Source organism: Halichoerus grypus, chromosome 5 (assembly GCF_964656455.1).
Source record: "Halichoerus grypus chromosome 5, mHalGry1.hap1.1, whole genome shotgun sequence".
Taxonomy (NCBI): Eukaryota; Metazoa; Chordata; class Mammalia; order Carnivora; family Phocidae; genus Halichoerus; species Halichoerus grypus.
In genome coordinates, this window is record NC_135716.1 from 95,770,877 (window position 1) to 95,794,214 (window position 23,338).

A 23,338-nucleotide genomic window follows, 5' to 3' on the forward strand; every position below is an offset into this window, starting at 1 on the left:
TAGTTGAATCACAGACCTGTACCTCTGAAACAAATAACACAATATATGTTAAAAAAAAAAAAAAAGAAGATAGCAGGAGGGGAAGAATGAAGGGGGGGAAATTGGAGGGGAGATGAACCATGAGAGACAATGGACTCTGAAAAACAAACTGAGGGCTCTAGAGGGGAGGGGGGTGGGGGGATGGGTTAGCCTGGTGATGGGTATTAAAGAGGGCACGTTCTGCATGGAGCACTCGGTGTTATACGCAAACAGTGAATCATGGAACACTACATCAAAAACTAATGCTGTAATGTATAGTGATTAACATAACATAATAATAAAAAAATTTTTCAAAAAAAAAGATTTTTTATTTATTTATTTGACAGAGAGAGACACAGCGAGAGAGGGAACACAAGCAGGGGGAGTGGGAGAGGGAGAAGCAGGCTTCCCGCTGAGCAGGGAGCCCGATGCAGGGCTCGATCCCAGGACCCTGGGATCATGACCTGAGCCAAAGGCAGACGCTTAACCGACTGAGCCACCCAGGCGCCCCAAGGCTCATGTTTTGACTGACAGCTTTTATTGCAGAACTCTAGGTAGGAGCAAGATGTACTAAGCGAAGGAGACCCGGGAATGGAGACAGGTCAGGTTTATGCCCAGTTGCAGCAATCACAGCTGGTGTCAAAGACATGCCTGGCCTGGCAGTTCTGCTGGTATGTGACTCCATTCAGGCAGTGCCAGAAGGCATTTCTGTTATTCGCCACAGGGTAGAGGCCGTTGGCTTTTCCGGCACAGAATCCACTGCCCCCAGAACTGCCTTCAGAGCTGCTTCCGGAGCTGGGCTCCTGCTCCCACTTCCCCGATCCCTCTTCCGCCCCCACTTCAGCTCCTGGGAGGAGGAGTTATGGGTTCCACGGTCTGAGCAGGGGCGGTGCAACCTGAAACAGCACAAAACAGACTCATGGACCTGGAAGAGGCTCCCACCCTCGCCTAGAGGGGAGGAGACTAGTGGCCCTGAGGAGAAGGTCTGGAGGTGGAGTGCTGTTAGCTCTGGATCCCTACAAGTGAGGAGATCACAAGATAACTCCATACTCAGGAAAAGCTATAATTTCAAGCCACTCTGCTTTTAAATTTTAAAAAGTTCTCTCTTCCCTTATGATGTCAAAATCATTAAAAAAAAAAATTACTGAGCATCAGTATGTGTAAAATACTTGCCTAGGATCTGGGTATAAGTGGCAAGCCAATGAGCTCTAAGAGAAAAATCTGGAAAAAATTTAAGGATGTGGTATTTCCCCTGAATTACAGATTAGAAACATGTGAGCAGTACTGAGGGTTTCTTGTTCAGTCTCTAGGTGGGCTGAAAGAGACTTTTCATGAGGCAAGTGTTCATAGAAAAGTAAACTTATATATTGAAGGTCAGCCAAATTTCTTGGGGCTTTTCCACACCTTTAAGACTTAGCCGAGGTGGAAAACTCAGGTAGGCCTGGTTTGCCATAAAAGCATGACATTACGGACCTGGAAGTTCAAGGGTAGGGAAAGAATGGAGCACCTGTGTCTCAGCTGGGCAAGAGCAGTGAGGTGAAATGTGAAGTGACTCCCTGGCCAGTGGGGGTGGGCAGATGTTAGAGCTGCCTTTTGACTTGGAGAAGGAGCAATTGTATACCCCTGGCATCCTTCTGTTTTCACTTACTTGCACTCTGCAGCCCAAGAGCTTTCTTCAGGGTGTTGATCAGGGGGAACTTGCCCAGGTTGCAGAAAGTGCCTGTGAAGTCATCCAGGTCAATGGCCCAGACCATGGCACCTCCAAAATTGTTATCCTTAAGCCACCGAGCCTATTTAAGGATAGAGGACACCAGAGGTCATTTTACTTCCCTGGACTCATGGCTGGGCCCGCAGTATGTCAGACAGGCTGACCTTACCTTGAGACCGAAGCTCTTGACATCATCATAACCAACCCACTCGTTGCCCTGATGGGTGTAGGGCACATCCTGAGGAGCATCCCATGCCTGAGTGGCTCCATTTTTCAGGAAGGTACAGATCTTTAAAAAGTCAAGAGATTCAAATCTTTTAAATAAGATTCCCATGAAAGAAAAAACAAACACTTGCCTCTTTGATTTTTTTTTTCTTTCATGTCTCCAATTGGGATTTTCCTGGTTTCTAATTATGGGTTGTTATTTGAAGTAAATAATATCAAGTTGCTTTTGAAATATTCCTGTTATCCCTATCCTTAATACTTGATTTTGGGAGCCCACATTAATTTGAGAGATATAGTTCTTTTATTTTCTTACATGCTAATATAAATGACCTTAAGTATGTAGTTTGTTGCTTGAAGGGATATTGCACATTCTAAGTGCTCTTCATACTGGATTAGGTAAATGAATAGGTTACTTAAACTCTTAAAGCATTTGGAATGATAGCTGTATTTTAAGTAGATAAGTAGCGGACAGAATGAGCCTTCATTCTGTTCAGCACAGGGCATGGAATTCACAGAACTGTATAGTCTAATCCACCTACCTCACAGTAGGCCCAGAACCCAGCCTGCCTGGCGTAGGGCCCCGCAGGACCAGCGCCAGAGGTGGGGGCGCCAGTGCCAGTGTTGGAGGAGTCACTCAGGGTGAAGGTGTGGCCATAGGTGGGGGATCCAACGATGAGCTTCCCAGCTGGGGCCCCATTGTCCTTCCCGTAGTTCATGACGTAATCCTGCAATGACAGTGTGTTAGCTAGAGGCTGCACCAGGCTGATGACCCAGCGCTTAGTTATGTCAGTCCACTGTTCTAACAGGCAAAATTGTATGATGTTAATGACAGATAGTATTTTTTTCAAAGCATTTTGGTGAAATTATAGTTAATGAGATTGGAAAGGATAGTTATCCAAGTGAGACATTTGCAGAATTTTCATTTGTTTTGTCCCTGAATTTCCATATGGTGTACAGCCTCATCTCTGGTCTGCATCTGCATGTGTGCAGGGACTCACCACACTGAGGTAGGCGTTGCTGCCAGTCAGTCGGGTATTTGTACAGGGGGCTGTTCTCTCCACTGTAGCCCTCCCAGGAGCCATGGAGGTCATAGGTCATGATGTGGATGTGGTCTAGGTACCTGAGGTGGGGTAAGGGATTTAAAAACATTTGTGACAGTCATTTCCCCCACCTATGCAGGCAAAAGTTACCACTTCCAAAGCCTCCTAAATGAGGTCCCTGAATAGCAAGACAGACTGAGGACAAGTCTACCTTGCAAAAGTGATAACTACAGGAGTTTGAGGATAGGGTGAATGACTCACTGGGCCAGCTGGGGGATTTCATAGCTGGACTGGATGTTGGAGATGCCAGCAGCTACTGCAGCAGTGATCATCAGACTGGGCTTGTTGATCTGCTTGGCCTCCTTCACGCACTTCCCCTGTAGAATAATCAAGTACAGTAGGTCATCTATGCATCTGATTTCAGTTCCTTAAACAAGTAAGTTTGTATCATGTTTTTCTTTTTCAAAATGCTTTCCTATATTTTATCTTACTTTAGTTTCTCAATATCCCTATAAAGTAGATAGGATTGATGATATCAATCGATTTTATAGCTATATAATATGAATAGAAGCTACACAATTTCACTAAAGTCCCACAGCAAGTTAGTAGCCAGGTTATGCCCAGAACGCAGGTCCCAGATGACCAGTCGGAGCTCCACTTATATCACTATACTCTGAACTTACAGTTGCTGCAGTAACCTATATCCAGCTTTTGGCAGTATACATGTTGCTTCCCTTTATCCAGTAAATGAATTACTTTATAAGACTGACATCCCATCATATGAAATGCTGATTTCGTCAATAAGGGAAGTGGTTACAGCCAAGTGATGGGTTCCCATTATTTAGCATGAGCACCTTTATTTTGGGTGATTTTAATCTCATTTGGAGGACTGGGTTCAGTTTTTATAGTTGTATTATTAGAGTGTGCCAGAGTGTGTTCCAGTGAAGGGTGGGTCTGAAAACTGTCATCTGATACTAGTTAAAGGAATTAGGGAAGAAGAGAAATTATAGGCAGGATGTTACAGCAGTCTGCAAATATTGAATGATAGATTACAAAAGATGTTTTATCCTTTGTTATTTTGGTGAGCAGAACTAAAGCCAATGACTGGAAGTTATAAATTATGACTGGAGGCATGTTTCGGCTAAGAATAGAGATGTTCTTTCTTATCTCTACAGCTGTTCAACAAATAAGTAAGTAATAAGTCTAGTGTAATGGCTAGAAGCAGTAGGCTCTGTAGCCAGACTGCATGGGTAGTTATGACACCTACTAGTTGTGTGATATTAAGCAAGTTACTTAAACCTTAGTTTCCTCTGTAAAATAAAGATTATGATACTTATAGTACCTAGATCATAGAATAGATGTACAGGTGAAATGAATTACAATTTTTAAAATACAATAGTAGAATAAAGTAGAATAGTGTCTGGCACATAGCACACATGTGTTCTTGTTGTTATCTTTATGAAATGCTGTTGAATGAAGGCATGATATCTAAGAATCTTTGTGATGTGAAGATTCCATAATTCTAAATTTCAGTTTAGTTGCACTTGGGAAACACCAGATTCTCCTTGGAAAGAATAGGCTTTGAATATTCTTGGGTTAGAGATTGCCACTTCCCTCCTCAACTGCACTAGGACGTTGAAGAGATGTTTGTCCTGAGGAGAGCTCCCATGAGAGCCAGGGTACTCCCAGTCAAAGTCCAGCCCATCAAACTCATAGTGGCGCAGGAATCTGATGACTGAGGCAATGAAAGTCTGGCGGTTCTCAGGAGTGGAAACCATGGCAATGAAGCTGAGGGAGACCCAAAGAAGGCAAGGTGAGGGAACGCCTTGGTCGTCCCAACACCTTCTAGTAAAATCAAACTTTTATATTTCTGCCTCAGAGCTCTTCACTGGGGACCCACAACCCAGATATAAGTATGCTTCTAGTTTTCTCTTGTCATTACTTTGTAATCAGTACTCAGCCAGCCATGGTATTTCAGAGTTCCCTTTATTTTGTTACCCACTCAACTCTGATTTTTTTTCCATAGGTTGCACTTGTTGCTTTGAAACCTGGCTAGCCCAGCTCACTGTGTTCTCTCTCCAAATAGTCCCCCCCAAGTTCATATGCCTTCAAAGTTTTCTTGTTTGTTTGCATGACTTTCTCTTCTCTTCCCCCAGAAGGTAAATAGAAGTGCTGTAGCACTCTCCACATGGATTGTGCTTTTGAAATGCTTTAAGAAGAGGTTGTTTTGAAATCTCAGTGACTAAACCTCTGTGAATGGAATCCCAGAATATACATCTAAATGTAAACATATAAAATAAATTGTGTTCTACTTTAATATTGAGGTACTGGTAGAGTAATTTATTCCAGTAGCCTATTTGTTTAATGTGCATCCTTCATAACCTGTCTTAGATTGTGAAGTGTAAAGGAACATAACTTGTTTTCAATAGCAGATGAACACCAGGCTCTCCCAGAGAGGACTTATGGGGAGTTCCAAAGTTCCAGCCTCCAATGGCCAGGAGAGTTTTAGGCTGGCTGTTCCTACAAAGCAAAGAATAGAAAAGAGAAATTTCAAAATCCATGAGTCCTTCTATTTAAAATAACATTGCTTTGGTATTGGGCCTGGTCATATACTTCGATGTTGCCTTGATAAGATATTCTGTAGGATAATTTTCCTTCACTACTGAAGACTTTCTTTATAAAAATTGTGTTGTTATCCAATACTTAGGATAATACTAAGTGAAATAAGTCAGTCAGAGAAAGACAAATGCCATATGACTTCAATCAGATGTGGAATTTAATAAACAAAGTTCCAGCCTCCAAAAAGAGACAAACACAAAACAGACTCTTAAATACAGAGAACAAACTGGTAGTTTTCAGAGAGGAGGTAGGTAAGGGGATGAGGTGAAATAGGTGAAGGAGAGGAACAGTACACTTATCATGGTGAGCACTGAGTAATGTATAGAATTGTTGAATTAGTATATTGCACACCTGAAACTAATACTGTATGTTAATTAGACTTCAACAACAACAACAAAATTGTGTTGTTATCATAAATGCACTCAAAATTCTTTGAGGAAATCCAAATTATGGGAGTGGATTTTGTAAAAACAGGTATCTATTGGCAATAATATATATAAAACTTAAAAGCATAATTAAATCATATTCTGTTCCATCAGATGAAATGATAAATGTTGCTGGAGCATAATTACTTTCTCAGCCTCCAAGATAATGACTATAAATCAGTTGCTTAAAATTATGCCCATTTTTCTGGAATAGTGGTTCTCAAACAGTTTATATAAGAATGGAGTGCAATGGTCAGAGTGGGAAAACATTAAAATTCTGGGCTTATAGCCCCTTTCTTAGAGATTCTGATTCAGTTGGACTGTGGGAGGGATTGACATTTTTATCAGGTGCCCCATGTGATTCTGATACATAGTCAATGGATCACACTTAAAGAAATACCACTCCACAGAAGTTTACTTCCTCTATTTATCATAACTTACATTCTAGTAGTTACATTCAAGATAGTACCATTACTGATGGTAGTGATGGCCTGTAGCCTTATTTCTCCTAGAAATAGCTAAACTGAGCAAATCAGAAATTAAAAGATACCAGGGTTATTGTTTCTTTGTTATGTTTCATTTTTACACAAATAGAACTCTTAAAATACAGCAGACATTTCTGATTTGGGGGGCTCAGTGACGTCTAATCTTCATTATCTTCCGCCTCCTGCTCTCTGATGTGAGTAGCTAAGATGGCTTGCAGTTTCTTGGATCATAAAAAAAGCTATTGACATGGAAAAGGAGAAATAGAATTGATATATTTTGAATACCTGCTAGAGCAGGCAATGTGCTATGTTATCTATATCCTTGCTACTTAAAGTGTAGCTTCCTGAACCAGAAGCATCAGCATCATCGGGGAGCTTGTAGAATCTTGGTCCCCACCTCAGACTCACTGAACCTGAACTCATTTTAAGAAGATCCCAGGTGATTTGTTTGCACATTTATGTTTGGGAAGCACTAACCCAGGAGATACCAAATTAGATATCTCCTCCATCTCTTACTTGTTTTTCAGGCCATTGAAAGCTTGGTAGAAAGTCACATCATTCCATTCAATGGTGGTGATCTTGTTGTTCTGCATCCCAGCAAAGGCATAGATCAGGTGAGTACATAGGCAGGGGTCAATGTCATCAGGCTTAAAGCATCCCAGGTCTGGCTGGTACTGGGCCCAGTTAGTGAAGTAACATGTCAGCTGGTAAGCAGAACCTGAGAGCAGTAAGAAGTGAGAATAATGGCCTGATTTAGGTGCCACTGAAAGGTGCTATGAGTTTTGGCTCTGTCTCTGTTTCCCTCCCTTTGCCTCAATGCCTGATCTCTATGTGGGGGTGTTTAATGTAAATATTTTTGTAGATGAGTTCAAAGATTCTAACTTGGGAACTAGTCACTGACTTGGGGTTAGTTATTTTTGACTCCAACAGATTCATTTGGGGATCTTAAGCCTAAGAACCACTTAAGAAAAGATGTCCAGTAGTCCTGTGAAACCCAGTGAATACTAATTTATAACTCCCAGTGGTCATGCTAAAGAGGCTAGCAGTGACAGCCAATCCAAAATAATAGGTTCTCTCAGTGTCAAACCCATCTGTGAAGTAGACAGTAACTCTCTTTCCCTCATATGGCTTATCTCTTGATATACTTTAAAAAATACATTAATCAGACAATTGCCATATGAGTAATTTATAGAGATTTGTGGTTTATGGTAGGAAAAGATTGTGTCAAAGAAAGAAGACAGAGTTCATGACTTACCTAGCTGAGCATTCAGCAGAAGTGCCGGCCCTAGAGGGAAAGAAAACACATGCACTCTGAACCAATTGTCTATACCCTGTGGAATCTGATTCTGAGGCCTTGGGTGCCATCCTACTTACCATAGGTTGTTACAGCCCAGGGGCACGTAGGGATTATGCTGAAGAGTAGGTTTTCCAGTGAAGGCACCAATAGATCCACACTTCCCTCATCTTAGTCAAAAATGGCCATGGCACTCTCTTCTTCCACCTTTCATGTCAATAATAAATGTTACTAAATGCAGAGTTCACAGGGTACTGTTTTGGAAGATTTACTGAATTTTTACTGAAATTACCCAGAATGTACTCTACTTAATGAGTACACATCCATCAGTGCTTCACCTCCCTGAACCGGGATGATTATATCCTTCCACAGACAAGGAAGGCATCCTCTAAAGCAGTGAATTCAATATCTCCTGAAGCCTTGGAATTTTCTTGGAGCGACCTTTTAGGAGCTCTTATAGTAGAAGAGAAGTACCAGGAACTGTGAGGCAAGACTCCAGATGCCTCTCCCTGGTTCTACCAGAGCACTTCTGACATGATTGTTTTATAAATTGAGCTAGAAGTTTCATTTAGAAAAGGTTTTGAAACTATAAAAAGTTTGTAAATCACAGCTCTAGAACAACTAATAAACAATGGATATAGCTTGGTTCTAAACAATTTACTGACTTAACCTCTTTAAATGATTGCATTTCTAGCTGACATTTTTATGATACATCAGCAACTCAGTTGGACAGTAGGGGATAAAAAAGAAGTAATTCTGAAAACAGTAGAACAAAGATAACTCACATCACTCTATCTCAGTTCTACTGATTTCATCCCTAGAAAAGCTAGACCAAGGATTCAAGCAGGTAAATAAAAATGATACCAATTAAAATGAGGTGGTGCAGGAAGATGAATGCAGAACAAGAAACAATTGATAAGGGATTAGAGAATAAGAGAAGCATTGGAAGAAAATAAGCCTTTCTGTTAGGACAATGCCCATGGGATCAATGAAGGTAGAAATGTTACTAGAGTCAGCTGAGATTAGAATAAGAGATAGACTGATTTGTATATGTCAGGATTCTCTTGGAAATTTGAAATGATGGAAGAAGAATGGAAGAGCCCAGAGGTATAATGTGAAGACTGCTTCACAGCTGTCAGATCCAGAGAGAAAAAGAAATCAGGTAAGAGTAAGGCTCTGTCTCTGACTACAGACTCACCTATGAGGAGAATAAGCTTTGCCATGGCTGTCATTGGTACTGGTCTAGCAGAGCCTGGATTTGCTTTTTATACCATCTGAGTCCCAGGCTATCATAAGGGCTTCCAAGTGGAGAACAATGGACTCAGATGTGTATGTAAATAATCAGTAAATCAACAGATCTCCTCCCCTACAAACACCACACCTTAGACCTGCAACCTATACTTCCCCAGCACCACCACTTTCTCTGCTCAATAAGGACAAAGCAATGCTATGACTCCTAACAAGGTGGTAGAGACCACCACAATAGAAACCACCAGCTTAATAGCTTTTATGGCAGTTCCCAGGGCTGATAAGCATCTGTTTAAACATTCTGGTTAGGTTTTTATGTTGTGGACATTTCGTGCCTGGCATCAAAGCATATCTTTATTGGAAAGCAAATAATAAAAGCCCTTAGAAGTTATTAGCTGTTTTTAAACCCTTTTTCTTCATGGAATTATTCATGTATAATTTGTACAATCAGTACAAACTTTCCATCTTTAGGTGCTACTTTCTGAACATTTTACCCACACCTGTTCTTTGGAATGATCTTAAGTCATGATTATATGATAATTTTATCTAAGAATGGTTTCCAAAATGTCCCCTTTGAAGGTCAACAAGAACTCTCTAGTGTTCCGTAGTTCCAAATTACACCCAGAAGACGCTAAAAAAAATATTTTAGTGTTGCTGATGGGTAGAGATGATGGTGATGATATTGCAAGGAGTCTCTTTTAATAGAAATATTTGCAACTTGACTATGTCTGGAATTTTATGTTTAAAATTAATTCCAAACTACCTTTCTAAACATTATCCACTACCATTACCCTATAATAAATTTCTGCTTCAGACAAATGGTCTATTTGTTGTCCTCAAACATGTCTTGCATGCCTTTGCTTATACTATCTCTCCACCCTTTGCCTGTAACGTCTTCTCCTTCTCCTCACTGCCTGCCCCAATTTTACAGTTCTTCAAAGCCCAGCTTAGCCCCTCTCTTTGAAGCTCAGTGATCTCTTCTTCCTCTGAAATATCTTATATACTCTAGTACCTATTGTCTGTATTGCTTACATGCTACTGTCCTGTACAATACCCGGAAGTAGTTGGTGGGCATATGGGCGCCCATTGTGGGATATCAGCACCTTCGCTGACTTCTATGGATGCAGACTGACTTCTCTATCACATTTAGAAACTAAATTGTATCCATTCATCCCATGATAATTAGGCCCTGAGTGCTTAGTTCCCACTGGCAGGACCAGAGAAAGTCTGGTAGAAGTGCTGCCAGGGAGGATTTCAGTTGTGAAAATAGTAATAACAACAAACACTACAACAAACACTACGTGCCAGAGATTGTTCTTGGTGTTTTATATCACTAAGAACTTATTTTTGCAAGTGGCTAAAACCAGCTCTAACAAGCACAGATTCATATTTTGGGAAAATATGAGGACGCTCACAGGATCAAAGGTAAGAAGATAGTACTGCCTCTGATAAGACAGAAATCAAGCATTTTGGGGGGTAGTGGAGTGGGACGAGGTCTTAGAATAAACCTTAATTTTATTTTTTAGCCATGTTTCATTCCACATAAGAATCAAAGTTCCAGGAGAAATAGTCTGTGTAGCTTTGAGCTTGCATCAGACACTTGATTAGGGATAAAAAAAGGGCACTTGGATTAAAATTTCCATCAGGACTGATCACAAAATGAAATTCTGGAAGAGTGGGGGGCAAATACTGAGTGAAAGACAAGGAATGTTCATCAGAGGGTCTCCTTAATTATTTCATTTAACCCATAAAAACTATTATTACTGTAACCCCAATTTTGTAGATGAGAAAATTGATCAAACAAATCTTAAGCACCAGATGTAAGATTCAGTGCCAGGATAGCTGCCTCCAGAATGGAAATAATCTTTACACTGCACTGCCTCCTTATATTCAGTTGGTGGTCCAAGTTGAACTGGGGAAGGCATTTCCCTGAGGCACCCAGGAGACTATGGTTGGGACAAAGAGCCAGAATTGTGTCAAATCAAGGGTAAGTCAAGGATTTGCAAAAATAGCAAAGCCAGTAGTCTCAGGGTTATGCTCTTCGGCACTATTAGGTCTAGCTGCTGTTTAGATTTAGTGAGATATTTTCTTTTGAATTTGGTGCCTTTTATCCTACATAAATGACCTGCGGGTAAAATACCCCTTCTTAATAGCTCCTTAAGAGCTCCAGGTGTGTCCCTATCAAGCCTGCTTTCTATCTGAGCACTTAGGTGTTGGAAAGAATTATCATCATAAGATTTATAGAATAATGAAGGTTTAAAAGTGTGTCATTGTGTATCCTTTCATATTGTTAGATTTTTTCAATAAGCTTCATTATTTTTAGATTCTCAAATTTATGGTACAATGTACCACACACATGAGTTTAGATACGCATTTAAAGAAAAATATTTAAATGAAAACCCCTGTTCTACCACCCAGCTTAAATATGATAATACTATCTTTGAGTATTACTCTGTATGTCCTTACCCAGCTCAATGCTTCTCACTCCCCTGGAATAAGCAACTATCTGAATTTTGTGGTAACCATTTCTTTGCCTTATTTATAATGTTATCATATATGCCTGTATCCCTAAATAATATATTCATCAGTTTTATAATTATTTATTATAATAATATCTTCATTAGTTTTAATATCTTCATTAATTTTAACTTTGTATAAGTGAAATAGTGCCAAATGTATTCTTCTATTTCTTGCTGTTTTAGCTCAGCATTCCTGGATTCATCCAAGTTGTTACAGGTAGCAGCTGTTCACTCATTTTCTTTTTTTAAAAAAGACTTTATTTACTTATTTGAGAGAGAGAGAGAACAAGAGTGGGGTGGGAGGGGCAGAGGGAGAGGGAGAAACAGACTCCCTGCTAAGCAGGTAGCCCAGGACCCTGGGATCACTACCTGAGCTGAAGGCAGACGCCTAATTGACTGAGCCACCAGACACCCCTGTTCGCTCATTTTCATAGCTGTATGGTATTCTATTCTATGAGTGTGCTACAATTCACTTATCCTTTCTACATAGAGCAACATGTGGGTTGTTTCCAGCTTTCCCCCCTGTATGCTGTTATAAGCTTTTCTTAACATGTCTCTTGGTGAACATTTGCAAATTTCTCCAGTGTTTATATTGAGGAATAAGATGGCTGGATGAAATAGCATATGCATCTTAAAATTTATTATTTAGCTACACATTTTTTTCCAAAGTAGTTGTATCAGTCTGTACTACCAACAGCAATGTATGACAATTCTTATTACTCCACATCTCTGCCAAAATTTGGTATCATCAGATTTTAAAATTTGTGTCATTATAGTAGATAGCTTTAGTTTTTCTCTCTCAGGTAACTAATAAGGTTGAGCATTTTTAAACATTTTAAACATTTATTGTCCACTTTTTTTCCTTTTCTGTGAAATGTCTGCTCATGTCTGTTGCCCATTTTTCTATTGGGTTGTCCACAAATGTATTAATCCTTTATAGGAGTACTTTATATATATTTGGAATTGTAATTATTTTTTCTCCCATTCTGTGTCTTGTCTTTTCACTTCTTTTTAAATTTTATTTTAAAATTAAAATAAATTACTCACCATACAATACATCATTAGTTTTTGATGTGGTGATCCACGATTCATTGTTTTCATATAACACCCAGTGCTCCATGCACTACATGCCCTCCTTAATACCCATCACTGGGCTAACCCATCCCCCCACCCCCCTCCCCTCTAAAACCCTCAGTTTGCTTCTCAGAGTCCATAGTCTCTCATGGTTCATCTCCCCTTCTGATTTCCCCCCCTTCATTTTTCCCTTCCTTCTCCTAATGTCCTCCATGCTATTCCTTATGTTCCACAAATAAGTGAAACCATATGATAATTGACTTTCTCTGCTTGACTTATTTCACTTAGCATAATATCCTCCAGTTCCATCCATGTTGATGTAAAAGTTTGGTATTCATCCTTTCTGATGGCTGAGTAATATTCCATTGTATATATGGACCACATCTTCTTTATCCATTCATCTGTTGAAGGGCATCTCGACTCTTTCCACAGTTTGGTTATTGCGGACATTGCTGCTATATACAGAACATTCCACCTTAAAACAACAGAATACTCATTCTTCTCTAGCGCACATGGAACTTTCTCCAGAAAAGACCACATACTGGGTCACAAATCAGGTCTCAGCCAATACCAAAAGATTGAGATTATTCCCTGCATATTCTCAGACCATAATGCTTTAAAACTGGAACTCAATCACATAGGGAAAAAATTTGGCAGAAATTCAAACACTTGGAAGCTAAAGACCACTCTGCTCAAGAATGTTTGGGTCAACCAGGAAATCAAAGAACTTAAACAATTCATGGAAACCAATGAGAATGAAAACACATCGGTCCAAAACCTATGGGATACTGCAAAGGCGGTCCTAAGGGGGAAATACATAGCCATCCAAGCCTCACTCAAAAAAATAGAAAAATCCCGAATTCACCAACTAACTCTACACCTTAAAGAACTAGAGAAAAAGCAACAACCGATGCCTAAGCCATGCATTAGAAGAGAAATAATTAAGATTAGAGCAGAGATCAATGAATTAGAAACCAGAAACACAGGAGATCAGACAATGAAACTAGAAGCTGGTTGTTTAAAAGATTTAATAAGATTGATAAATCACTGGCCAGACTTATCCAAAAGAAAAGAGAAAGGACCCAAATCAATAAAATTATGAATGAAAGGGGAGAGATCACGACTAACACCAAGGAAATAGAAACAATTATTAGAAATTATTATCAACAACTATATGCCGGTAAACTGAGCAATCTGGATGAAATGGATGCCTTCCTGGAAACCTATAAGCTGCCAAGAGTGAAACAGGAAGAAATTGACAACCTGAATAGGCCAATAACTAGTAACGAGATTGAAGCAGTGATCAAAAACCTCCCCAAAAACAAGAGTCCAGGGTCTGATGGATTCCCTGGGGAATTCTACCAAACATTCAAAGAAGAAATAATATCTATTCTCCTGAAGCTGTTTCAAAAAATAGAAACAGAAGGAAAGCTTCCAGACTCATTCTATGAGGTCTTTTCACTCTCTTTATGATGTCTTATGATGAAAAAAAAAGTTAATTTTAGTGTAGTCAAATATATACAACTTTTTCTTTATGGCTTGCTTTTGTGTGCGTAAGTATCTTATTTGAAAAACAAGGTGTGGGAGAGTGCTCTATGCAATTGACTGGCAGTGGCTATTGTGCCACGTGCCCATATTTCATGTGGTGGCCCTTTAGCTATGCATTTTAGAAATGAAGAAATAAAACTGTCGTTCTCAGATGATATGAGTCACTATAGAGGAAATGAAACAAAAGCATAGAAAATTATGTAAACTAATAAGCATGCTTAATGTTGTTGGACTCGAATTTTTATATAAAAATTAACTGCAGGGCACCTGGGTGGCTCAGTTGGTTGAGAATCCGACTCTTGATTTAGGCTTAGGTCATGATCTCATGGGTGGTGAGATTGAACCCCATGTCAGACACCGCATTCAGTGGGGAGTCTGCTTGGGATTCTCTCTCTCCTCTCCTTCTGCCCATCTCCCTCTCAAAATAAGTAAATCTTTTTAAAAAAATTAACTGCATTTATATATACCAGCAATAAACAGAAAATGCAGTTTAATGATACCATTTATAATAGAGACAAAATATATATGATACCTTGGAATACATCTTCTTCAAATGATGTGAAAAAACCATTATGGAAGGGTGCCTGGGTGGCTCAGTCGGTTAAGCATCTGCCTTCGGCTCAGGTCATGATCTCAGGGTCCTGGGATCAAGCCCTGCATTGGGCTCCCTGCTCCGCGGGAAGCCTGCTTCTCCCTCTCCCACTCCCCCTGCTTGTATTCCTTCTCTTGCTTTGTCTCTCTCTGTCAAATAAATAAATAAAATCTTTAAAAAAAAAAAGAAAAGAAAACCAGAACAAATGATGGGCACAGAGTCCTGGAAGGGAGTACTGGAAAGCTAAAAATGGTTGGGTGAACTTTCTGCAGGGTGCAGGTCTCATTTGCTTGAGACTGACCAAGGAAGATGCTCATTCATAAGGAGGAAGACCCCCTCATGGGCACAGTATACAGACCAGAAAGTGTCATGTACAACCAGGGTCAACCAGTCATTGATTGTTCTCCTTACTGATGAACATACACATTCTGTGGAGTTGAACAAGGCCATTATTGGGAGATGCAGTACAAAGGTCAAGATATAACTGAGTAATGGCTACAACATTGGTCCCAAGTCAGCTCAAATGACCATGGAGCCAGTAACATCCCAGAGGGAAGGAAATCTCTCCTGCATCTCCTACTAGGCCTGGGACCTACAATCTTCCACTGACAGTGAGTTACATTGGCAGATACTGGGTGGTATAACTCAATAGAATATTCTAAAAGGATAGTGACATTAGGAGACACCAAAATGGCCCCTGGCTCTCCCTAGCTGCACCTACTTCTGGACTATAGATTCAGTCAGAGAAAGACAAATACCATTTCACTCATGCAGAATTTAAAAAACAAAACAAATGAATATGAGGTGGGAGGGAAGAGGCAAACCAAGAAACAGACTCTTGACTATAGAGAACAAACTGATGGTTACCAGAGGGAGGGTGGGTAAGGGTGAAATAGATGACGGGTATTAAGGAGGGCACTTGTGATGAACACCAGGTGCTGTATGTAAGTGTCGAGTCACTAAATTCTATACCTGAAACTAATATTATACTGTATGCTAACTGGAATTTAAATAAAAACTTGGGGAAGAAATAGAATCGGTAGCATGAAGATTAAGATCTTCCACCAGCTGTGAGAGTTGCATCAAAGAACCTGGGACAACCTGATTGAGAGCTCTCCTAGGACAATCTAACGCAGGACAGTGAGAATGCGTCTCTACCCCACATCCCATGATTTCAGAGGTCTCCTTCCTACCTAGCAAGGGACTTTTTTTTACTTCCATAAATATCTATGGCATTTTGCCCATACCTGGGACCATCACCTTGGTGGGAATCCTGCACCAACGTTTTCCCATTCCTGTGGTCGTGCAATAGTTGGACCACTTCATTTGCACCAGCACCAGGATAAGAATGGCTTCTCAGTGCCCACATGGCAGAGTATTGGTATCACAGCAGGTGGTCGGGCAAAGGTAAGGGGCAAAGCTGCAATTTGAGAAACCATCAACAACCAGGTAGAGAGAGCAGTGACCAGGATATTCTCCACCTGTCTTTTAGTGCAGCAGTCCTGATTTCACAGTTGCTAAGACAGGGTTGGGGGGAGAAAAAGAAAAAGGTGTGGGAAGGGATATCTGGATTGGGTCCCCAAATCACAGTTGTTCAGCACCAGAAAACTTCCTGTGCTCAGAATCCTAAGTTCATAACAGATGGCCGAGAACAGATGGATTGTTGCTAGGAATGGCTCTATTTAGGATATTTATAGCATTGGGCAAGCAATCCAGTTAGCATACCATTTGGAGTGAACACTGGGCTTAAGCAATTTGTCTTTGTGTTGACTTCTCTGCATTCTCCTGCTGTCATCCTCTGTGGGTAATAAGAAACATGAAATAGCCATCTGATTAAATTTGGACATTGTCTTATTTTGCTCTGGCTGCCATAACAAAATACCATAGATTGGGTGACTTAAACAACAGAAACATATTTTCTCATAGTTCTGGAGGTTGGAAAGTCCAAGATCAAGGTTCCAACAAGATTCAGTTTCTGGAAAGATTCCCTTCCTGGCTTGCAGACAGTCACTTTCTGGCTATATTCTCACATGGGAGAGAGATAGAGACAGAGACAGAGAAAGATCTAGTGTCTCTTTTTTATAAGGGCACAGTTCCATTGGATCAGGGCTCCACCCTTGTAACCTCGTTTAACCTTAATTACCTCCTTAAAGGCATTCTATCTGCAGTACATGTGAATGATCCTCTCATGATCATCTTATTCTCAGGAAGCCCACAACAATCTAACAGACTGTAAATCTACATCTGAGAGAAAGATCCTGGACCTTAGATGTTGGGGTTTTTAAACTCCTTAATTATTAAAGAACCAAATTCTTCCTAGTGAAATTAAGACATAGGCTCTAACAGCAGAACCTTGGCTTTCAGCTCCACCCACTATCTCAGCATTCATCAATTGGGAGAACAGTTGGCTTTCCCAGGGTGTGATCTTAACCCTTGTGATTACAGCACTACTACTAGGTGGAAATTTGGCTGAGGTCTCAATCCACATGCCAGCTCCCTGCCAGGATGGATTGCATTAAACCCTAGGTTGTAGGCTATCATTGGTATCCAGAGTCAGCGAGCCAACTTCCTCTCCAGGAAGCCAGCCTACAGGGCATCAGTTAATTTAATCATCACCCCTCAGCTATCTTCCAAGAAAAATTGATAAAGAACCATCATAACCAAGACATATCTTGGTTAAGTTATTGAGTTCTTCAGCCACCAGAAAGAAAAATTTATGAAATAACTTAAAAGGTATGGGTTGATGAAGGGGTAGTGGGTACCCACTGGCCTCAAAAATCCCCACAACAATCAATATTGAATGCAAGAGCACAATGAAGCAATGCCTATTATCTAAGGTTAAGTTTACCTGGAAGTAATTCATGTGAGAGTAATTTATTTGGGAGTAGAATCCGGGAAGCAGGAGTAAAAGATAAAAAATGAAACAGGGAAAAAAAGGGAAGACCAATACAAAAATATATTATTAAGTTGGTCATTGCTAGGGGCAACTGGGTGCTGGGTCCCTTGGGACTGTCTTAGAAATCTTATGAAATGTGTTTCTAGACCATCCAGAGAAGAAAAGTGGAAAGACCATGGTCCCCTGACCTCCCAGTGATGACATTAACTCCTCTACATGGGTAGGGTGTCCATGTTTTAGTGGAAGCTTCTATCTAAGAAGCCTCATGTAAGAAGCCAGAAGTGCAGGACACAGGCCTGAAGCAAAGGAACTACAAAGGCGATTGAAACTTACGCAGAGTTGGTTGCTGCAGTTGTGGTTAAAGTTCAAAGGTAAGGCAGTGAGAATTTGAAACAGTGCTAAGAGTTTTTGTCTACACCTACAGAGTTCTGATGAAAAAAAGTATTAGCCTGTCATATAATGCTCTGCCAAGGAATTTTGCAAGTATCAAAGGAACATTCTCACTTGTGAAGCGACTCAAGGTCTGTAGTAGCCATGGCACTACTTAAAAAAAAACTGTTCAGCTGCAATCAGCGAAAACAACAATAACCCAAAATAAATGAAAAGCCACAGGAATAGAAGTAGCTCAATATGCAATGCCAGAAAAAAGAAAGGACTAATACAAAATTTTGAGGAAAAGAGTGAGCCAAGAGGTTTATGTCTAACAAGCTATTGATCAAGTAGAAAGGCAACAGTCAGGCATGTTCATACCTGTGAGAAAATGGAAGACCACAACTTCAAGCCCTTCCTGGCAAACAAAAACAAAACAAAGGAGGAGATGAACTGGAGAATCCAGTATTAGAGAAGCTGTAGTAAAAGTACGGTTCATGAGCATTGCATTAATGTAAACATAAGAGTTTAGTTCTATTACAAAATGAAGTGATATTAAAATTTTTGAGTAAATGAAAATAATAACATAAAATCTGGAGGTGACAAGTATCGGAAGTGTTAAATGTTTAGTTTTCATACCTCTAGCATTGAAGCATGAGCTTGAACATGCAAGTCCAGCTCCTAGTTTCCATCGTCTTTTGTTCTTAACCCATTTCTTTGCTTTCCTTTGAGGCACATCAGATAGGTTTGTGTTTTCTGTCTTCAATTCTTTTCCTTCCATTCTTTCTTAAACCTTCTCCACTCAGGCTTTTGCCACCAAGTGGAGTTCTGCCTCTGCTCTTGGTCATGACCCACATGTTGTTGAACCTAATGGTCAGCTCACAGACCACACCTTACTTGACCTATTGGCAGTATTGGACACAGTTGATCACTTTCTCCTCTTTCCAGACTCTTGACTCTCTTGCTGTTCTCCCTCATGCATCCCTCCTTCTTTGGTCTTCATTACTCATTGCTACTCTTCTCTGCAGCCTCTGGATGTTGGAATGCCCAGGGTTTAGTCCTTGGACTCCTTTCCCTTTCCACACTCATTCCCTTAAAGATCTCATCAAGTCTATTGACTTTAAGTACCAACTACATTCCAACCTCCAAAAGTTTCATGTCCAACTGCCTTCTCAACATTTCCCACTAGAAATCCAATAGGAACCTTAATTCAACATGTCCAAATCTGAATTCATGACCTTCCTCCAGAGCCCGCTCTACCTTCAGCCTTTCTCATTCCAGTTGATGGCAGCTCTATATTTGCAGTTTCTCAGGTCAAAATGCTGGGATTATCCTTGAATCCTTTCCTCCCCCAGCCATACTCTACATACAATCCATAAATAAATCTGTTTAGCTAAAACAAAACAAAACAAAAAAACCCCCCAACTTTAAAACACAGCCTAAATTCAATAACTTCTGACCACCCTCTACTGCTGCTACCCTATTCTGAGCCATCATCTCTCTCTTGGATCACTGCTGTAGTCTCCAAACTACATTCTCAGCAGAGCAGCCAAATTATTTTAAAATAGAAGTCAAATGATTTGTCCACTTGAAAGCCTTCAAAGCTCCTCATTGCTTCAGAGTAAAGGCAGAAGTCTTTATAATGCTCTATAAAGCCTTAAACCATGGGTCTGCAAGCTAATGTCTGAGTGCCAAATGTGACCTTTGCTTATTTTTGTACAGTAGCCTGGGAGCTAAGAATGATTTTTACATTTTTAAATGGGTGGAAAAAACACAAAACGGACATTTAGTGACACATGAAAATTATACAAAATTCAAATTTCAGCATCCATAAATAACATTTTGTTGGAATACAGCCATGCATATTCGTTTATGCATTGTCTCTGGCTGCTTTCACCACTACCACAACAGCAGGGCTGAGTGGTTGCAGTGAGACCATATGGCCCACAAAGCCTAAAATATTTACTAACTAGCCCTTTACAGAAAAAGTTTGCCAACTGCTGCTTTGAACAATCTGCTCTCTCCTGACCACATCTCTTATAACTCCCCCCCCACCCCCACAACTCTCTGTCTTTTCTCCAACCAAACTGGTCTCCTTCATTTCGTATGTCAGGAATTTTTCCTTAGGGCCTTTGTACCAATCTTTCCCTCCACAACACTGTCCCCAAGATAGCCACAAGACTAACATCTTCATTCCTTTATATACTTGCTCAGGTAATTTGTGAGCCCCGTATAAAATGGAAACAGAGGATCCCATGTTCAGAAATGATTAAAATCCAACACGTTAACAACAGAGCATTAAAGCAAACACATAGGTCACACGCCTAAGAAACTGGCTGACCACGCCATTTCAAACGGCGATCCCTCCCCTGGAAGCCTCCAGCTCCTCTCCTCTCCATTTTTTATAACATGTTTCAGCATCCAACATACTATATGGTTTATGTATTTATTATGTTTATTATTTAATATCTGTCTTCCTGGCTAAAATGTAAGCTCTGTACGAACAGGGATCTTTCTCTCTTTCCTTCATTTATGTATTCCAATGCATAGAATTATGCCTGGAATATAATAGGTACTCAGTAAGTGTAATAAATTCCATTGAAAAAAGTGTATGAAATTCAGCAATTATGATCTTCTTATTTTATTCATATTTTAAACTCAAATAAAATAAAATATACTATTTTATAATAGTATATTTAAGTACAGTAGCCTGGGAACTACTGTATACTAAGAACATTTCTACTTATGATTTACAAACTTATTTCTGTCTGGCCATCTCTTCTTTCACTTGTACAAATAATGACTAACGGGTACATAATATTAATAAGTACTAAGAAATATAGTTGATGGAATTAGCCTTCTAGGGAACTGCTGTTTTTATTTTGTAATTGTGTAGTATTTTCAACTCCTGGTTTATGTACATGTATTATTTTGAACTAAAAGATTTTTAAAAAGATAAAGGCTGAGAATTGAAAAAAGTAATGTGAGTCCTCAGATTGAAAGTGAGCATTTAGTATCAAGCAGAAGGGAAAAAAATAAAACCACACCTAAACATAAAGGTAAAAATAAACTAAAAGAGTGAACTGCAGAACTTCAATAAAGAGAAATGGTAATCGTTTGGTAAGAAAGGGAAAAAAGTAATAATGATTAAATTGACATAGACTTCAATGAATCCTTTTCTTATCTTCAAAACCCCTAACATAAAGCTCTTTGGAGTAGGCAGAACATTCTTCATTATTAGAGATGCAGTTTAGGTTGTAAACGGGCAAAATTAGAAAAGCAGCCTTCATCTATGATTCTGTCTTATTGATTTTATTCCAGTCTGGTATGTTTATTTATGCAAAACTTTGTAAGTGCCGAAGGATCTCTGTCTAGCCAGGCCTGCATCTTTCCAGTTGCTCTCACTGTTGAGCTATACTATCTAGACAGAATTTCTTGACTTCTGCTAGAATAAGAGAGTGTGATGTTTATCTGTAATATGCCTACTAACTCCAATCCTTTTATTTCTGGAGTTGGTATTTCTCATTTGTGGTCATCCAACATCTTTGCACACTATATCTACTGTTTGATAATTTCTTCCTTACAAATCCCACTTTTCCAAGTAAAAGTCAGAAACTCACATTTCCTGTCTCACTAACAGCTAGTGATCAGGCCTGTAACCTAGAATCTACCAGTCAGTGTGAGTTTTGGATTTCAAAGTTAGCAACATGAGAGGTGGTCATATGTGAGAGAATCCACCTTCTAAGAAGTGCAATGGTGGATGTGACTTCTTCTTCCTGGGCAGCAATGGTAAGCTGTTGGCATCCAGTCCTGAGTGTTATTGGTTGTAGACAATTGGATACTGCGCTATCTCAACTAGAGCCACTCCCACAGTAGACAGGCACTGTTTCCAGCTCTCTCAGTCTTCCAGAGATTCTGTGCACCAAAACATATCTTTGCTTAGATTAACCAGAGTACGATTTGTTACTAAAAATTAAGAACTCTGGCCATGTATAAAAAACCTATGGCTATTGCGCCTGGGTGGTTCAGTCGGTTAAGCGTCTACCTTGGGCTCAGTTCATGATCCCAGGGTCCTGGGATCGAGTCCCACATCTGGCTCCCTGCTCAGTGGGCACTCTGCTTCTCCCTCTGCACCTCACTCCGCTCATGCTTGCTCTCTCCTGCATGCACTCTCTCTCTCAAATAAATTAATAAAATCTTAAAAAAAAAAAAACAACCCTATGGCTAACATCATACTCAGTGATGAAAAGCTGAAAGCTTTCCCTGTAAGATCAGGAATAAGACATGGATTCCCCCTTTTGACACTTCTATTCAACATAGTACTGGAAGTCCTAGCCAGAGACATTAGACAAGACAAAAAAGTAAAATTCTTCACAGCAAAAAAAAAAAAAAACAATCACCAAAATGAAAAGGCAACCTATGGAATGAGAAAAAAATTGCAAACCATAAATTGGGGGTTAATATCCAAAATATATAAGGAACTCCTATAACTCAATAACAAAAAAACCCAAACAATCCAACTTGAAAATAGGCAAAAATGTTCAAAGAAGACATCTAAAGGGCCAAAAGGTACATGAAAAGATGCTCAACATCACTAATCATCAGGGAAATGCAAACCAAAACTGTAATGGGATATCACTTCACACCTGTTAGAATGGCTATCATCAAGAAGACAAAAGATAGCAAGTGTTGGCGAGGATGTGGAGAAAAGGAAATCCTTGCAGAAGCTTTTTATCTTGATGAAGTCCCAAAAGTTCATTTTTGCTTTTGTTTCACTAGCTTTTGGAGATGTATCTTGAAAGAAGTTGCTGTGGCCGATGTCAAAGAGGTTACTGCCTATGTTCTCCTCTAGGATTTTGATGGATTCCCGTCTCACATTGAAGTCTTTCATCCACTTTGAGTTTATCTTTGTGACTGGTGTTAGAGAACGGTCGAGTTTCATTCTTCTGCATGTGGCTGTCCAATTTTCCCAGCACCATTTATTGAAGAGACTGTCTTTTTTCCATTGCATGTTTTTTCCTGCTTTGCCAAAGATTATTTGACCATAGAGTTGAGGGTCCATATCTGGGTTCTCAAACAGTCAACAAAACAAAGAGGCAACCCACAGAATGGGAAAAGATATTTGCAAATGACACCACAGATAAAGGGCTGGTATCCAAGATCTATAAAGTTCTCAAACTCAACACCCAAAAAACAAATAATCAAGTCAAAAAGTGGGCAGAAGATATGAAAAGACACTTCTCTGAAGAAGACATACAAATGGCTAACAGACACATGA

At 39.8% G+C, this 23,338-nt stretch overlaps 1 protein-coding gene across 1 annotated transcript; it reads right to left on the reverse strand.

Moving 5' to 3' along the window:
• Nucleotides 1-626: 626 nt before the first annotated feature.
• CHIA (chitinase acidic) lies at nucleotides 627-9,037 on the reverse strand. The gene is given in 13 exon segments (XM_078071712.1): nucleotides 627-810; nucleotides 842-914; nucleotides 1,667-1,808; nucleotides 1,896-2,015; nucleotides 2,491-2,676; nucleotides 2,950-2,974; nucleotides 2,976-3,071; nucleotides 3,253-3,362; nucleotides 4,599-4,779; nucleotides 5,452-5,511; nucleotides 7,037-7,238; nucleotides 7,776-7,805; nucleotides 9,013-9,037. Coding segments are annotated over 13 exon segments (1,434 nt in total).
• Nucleotides 9,038-23,338: the final 14,301 nt, after the last annotated feature.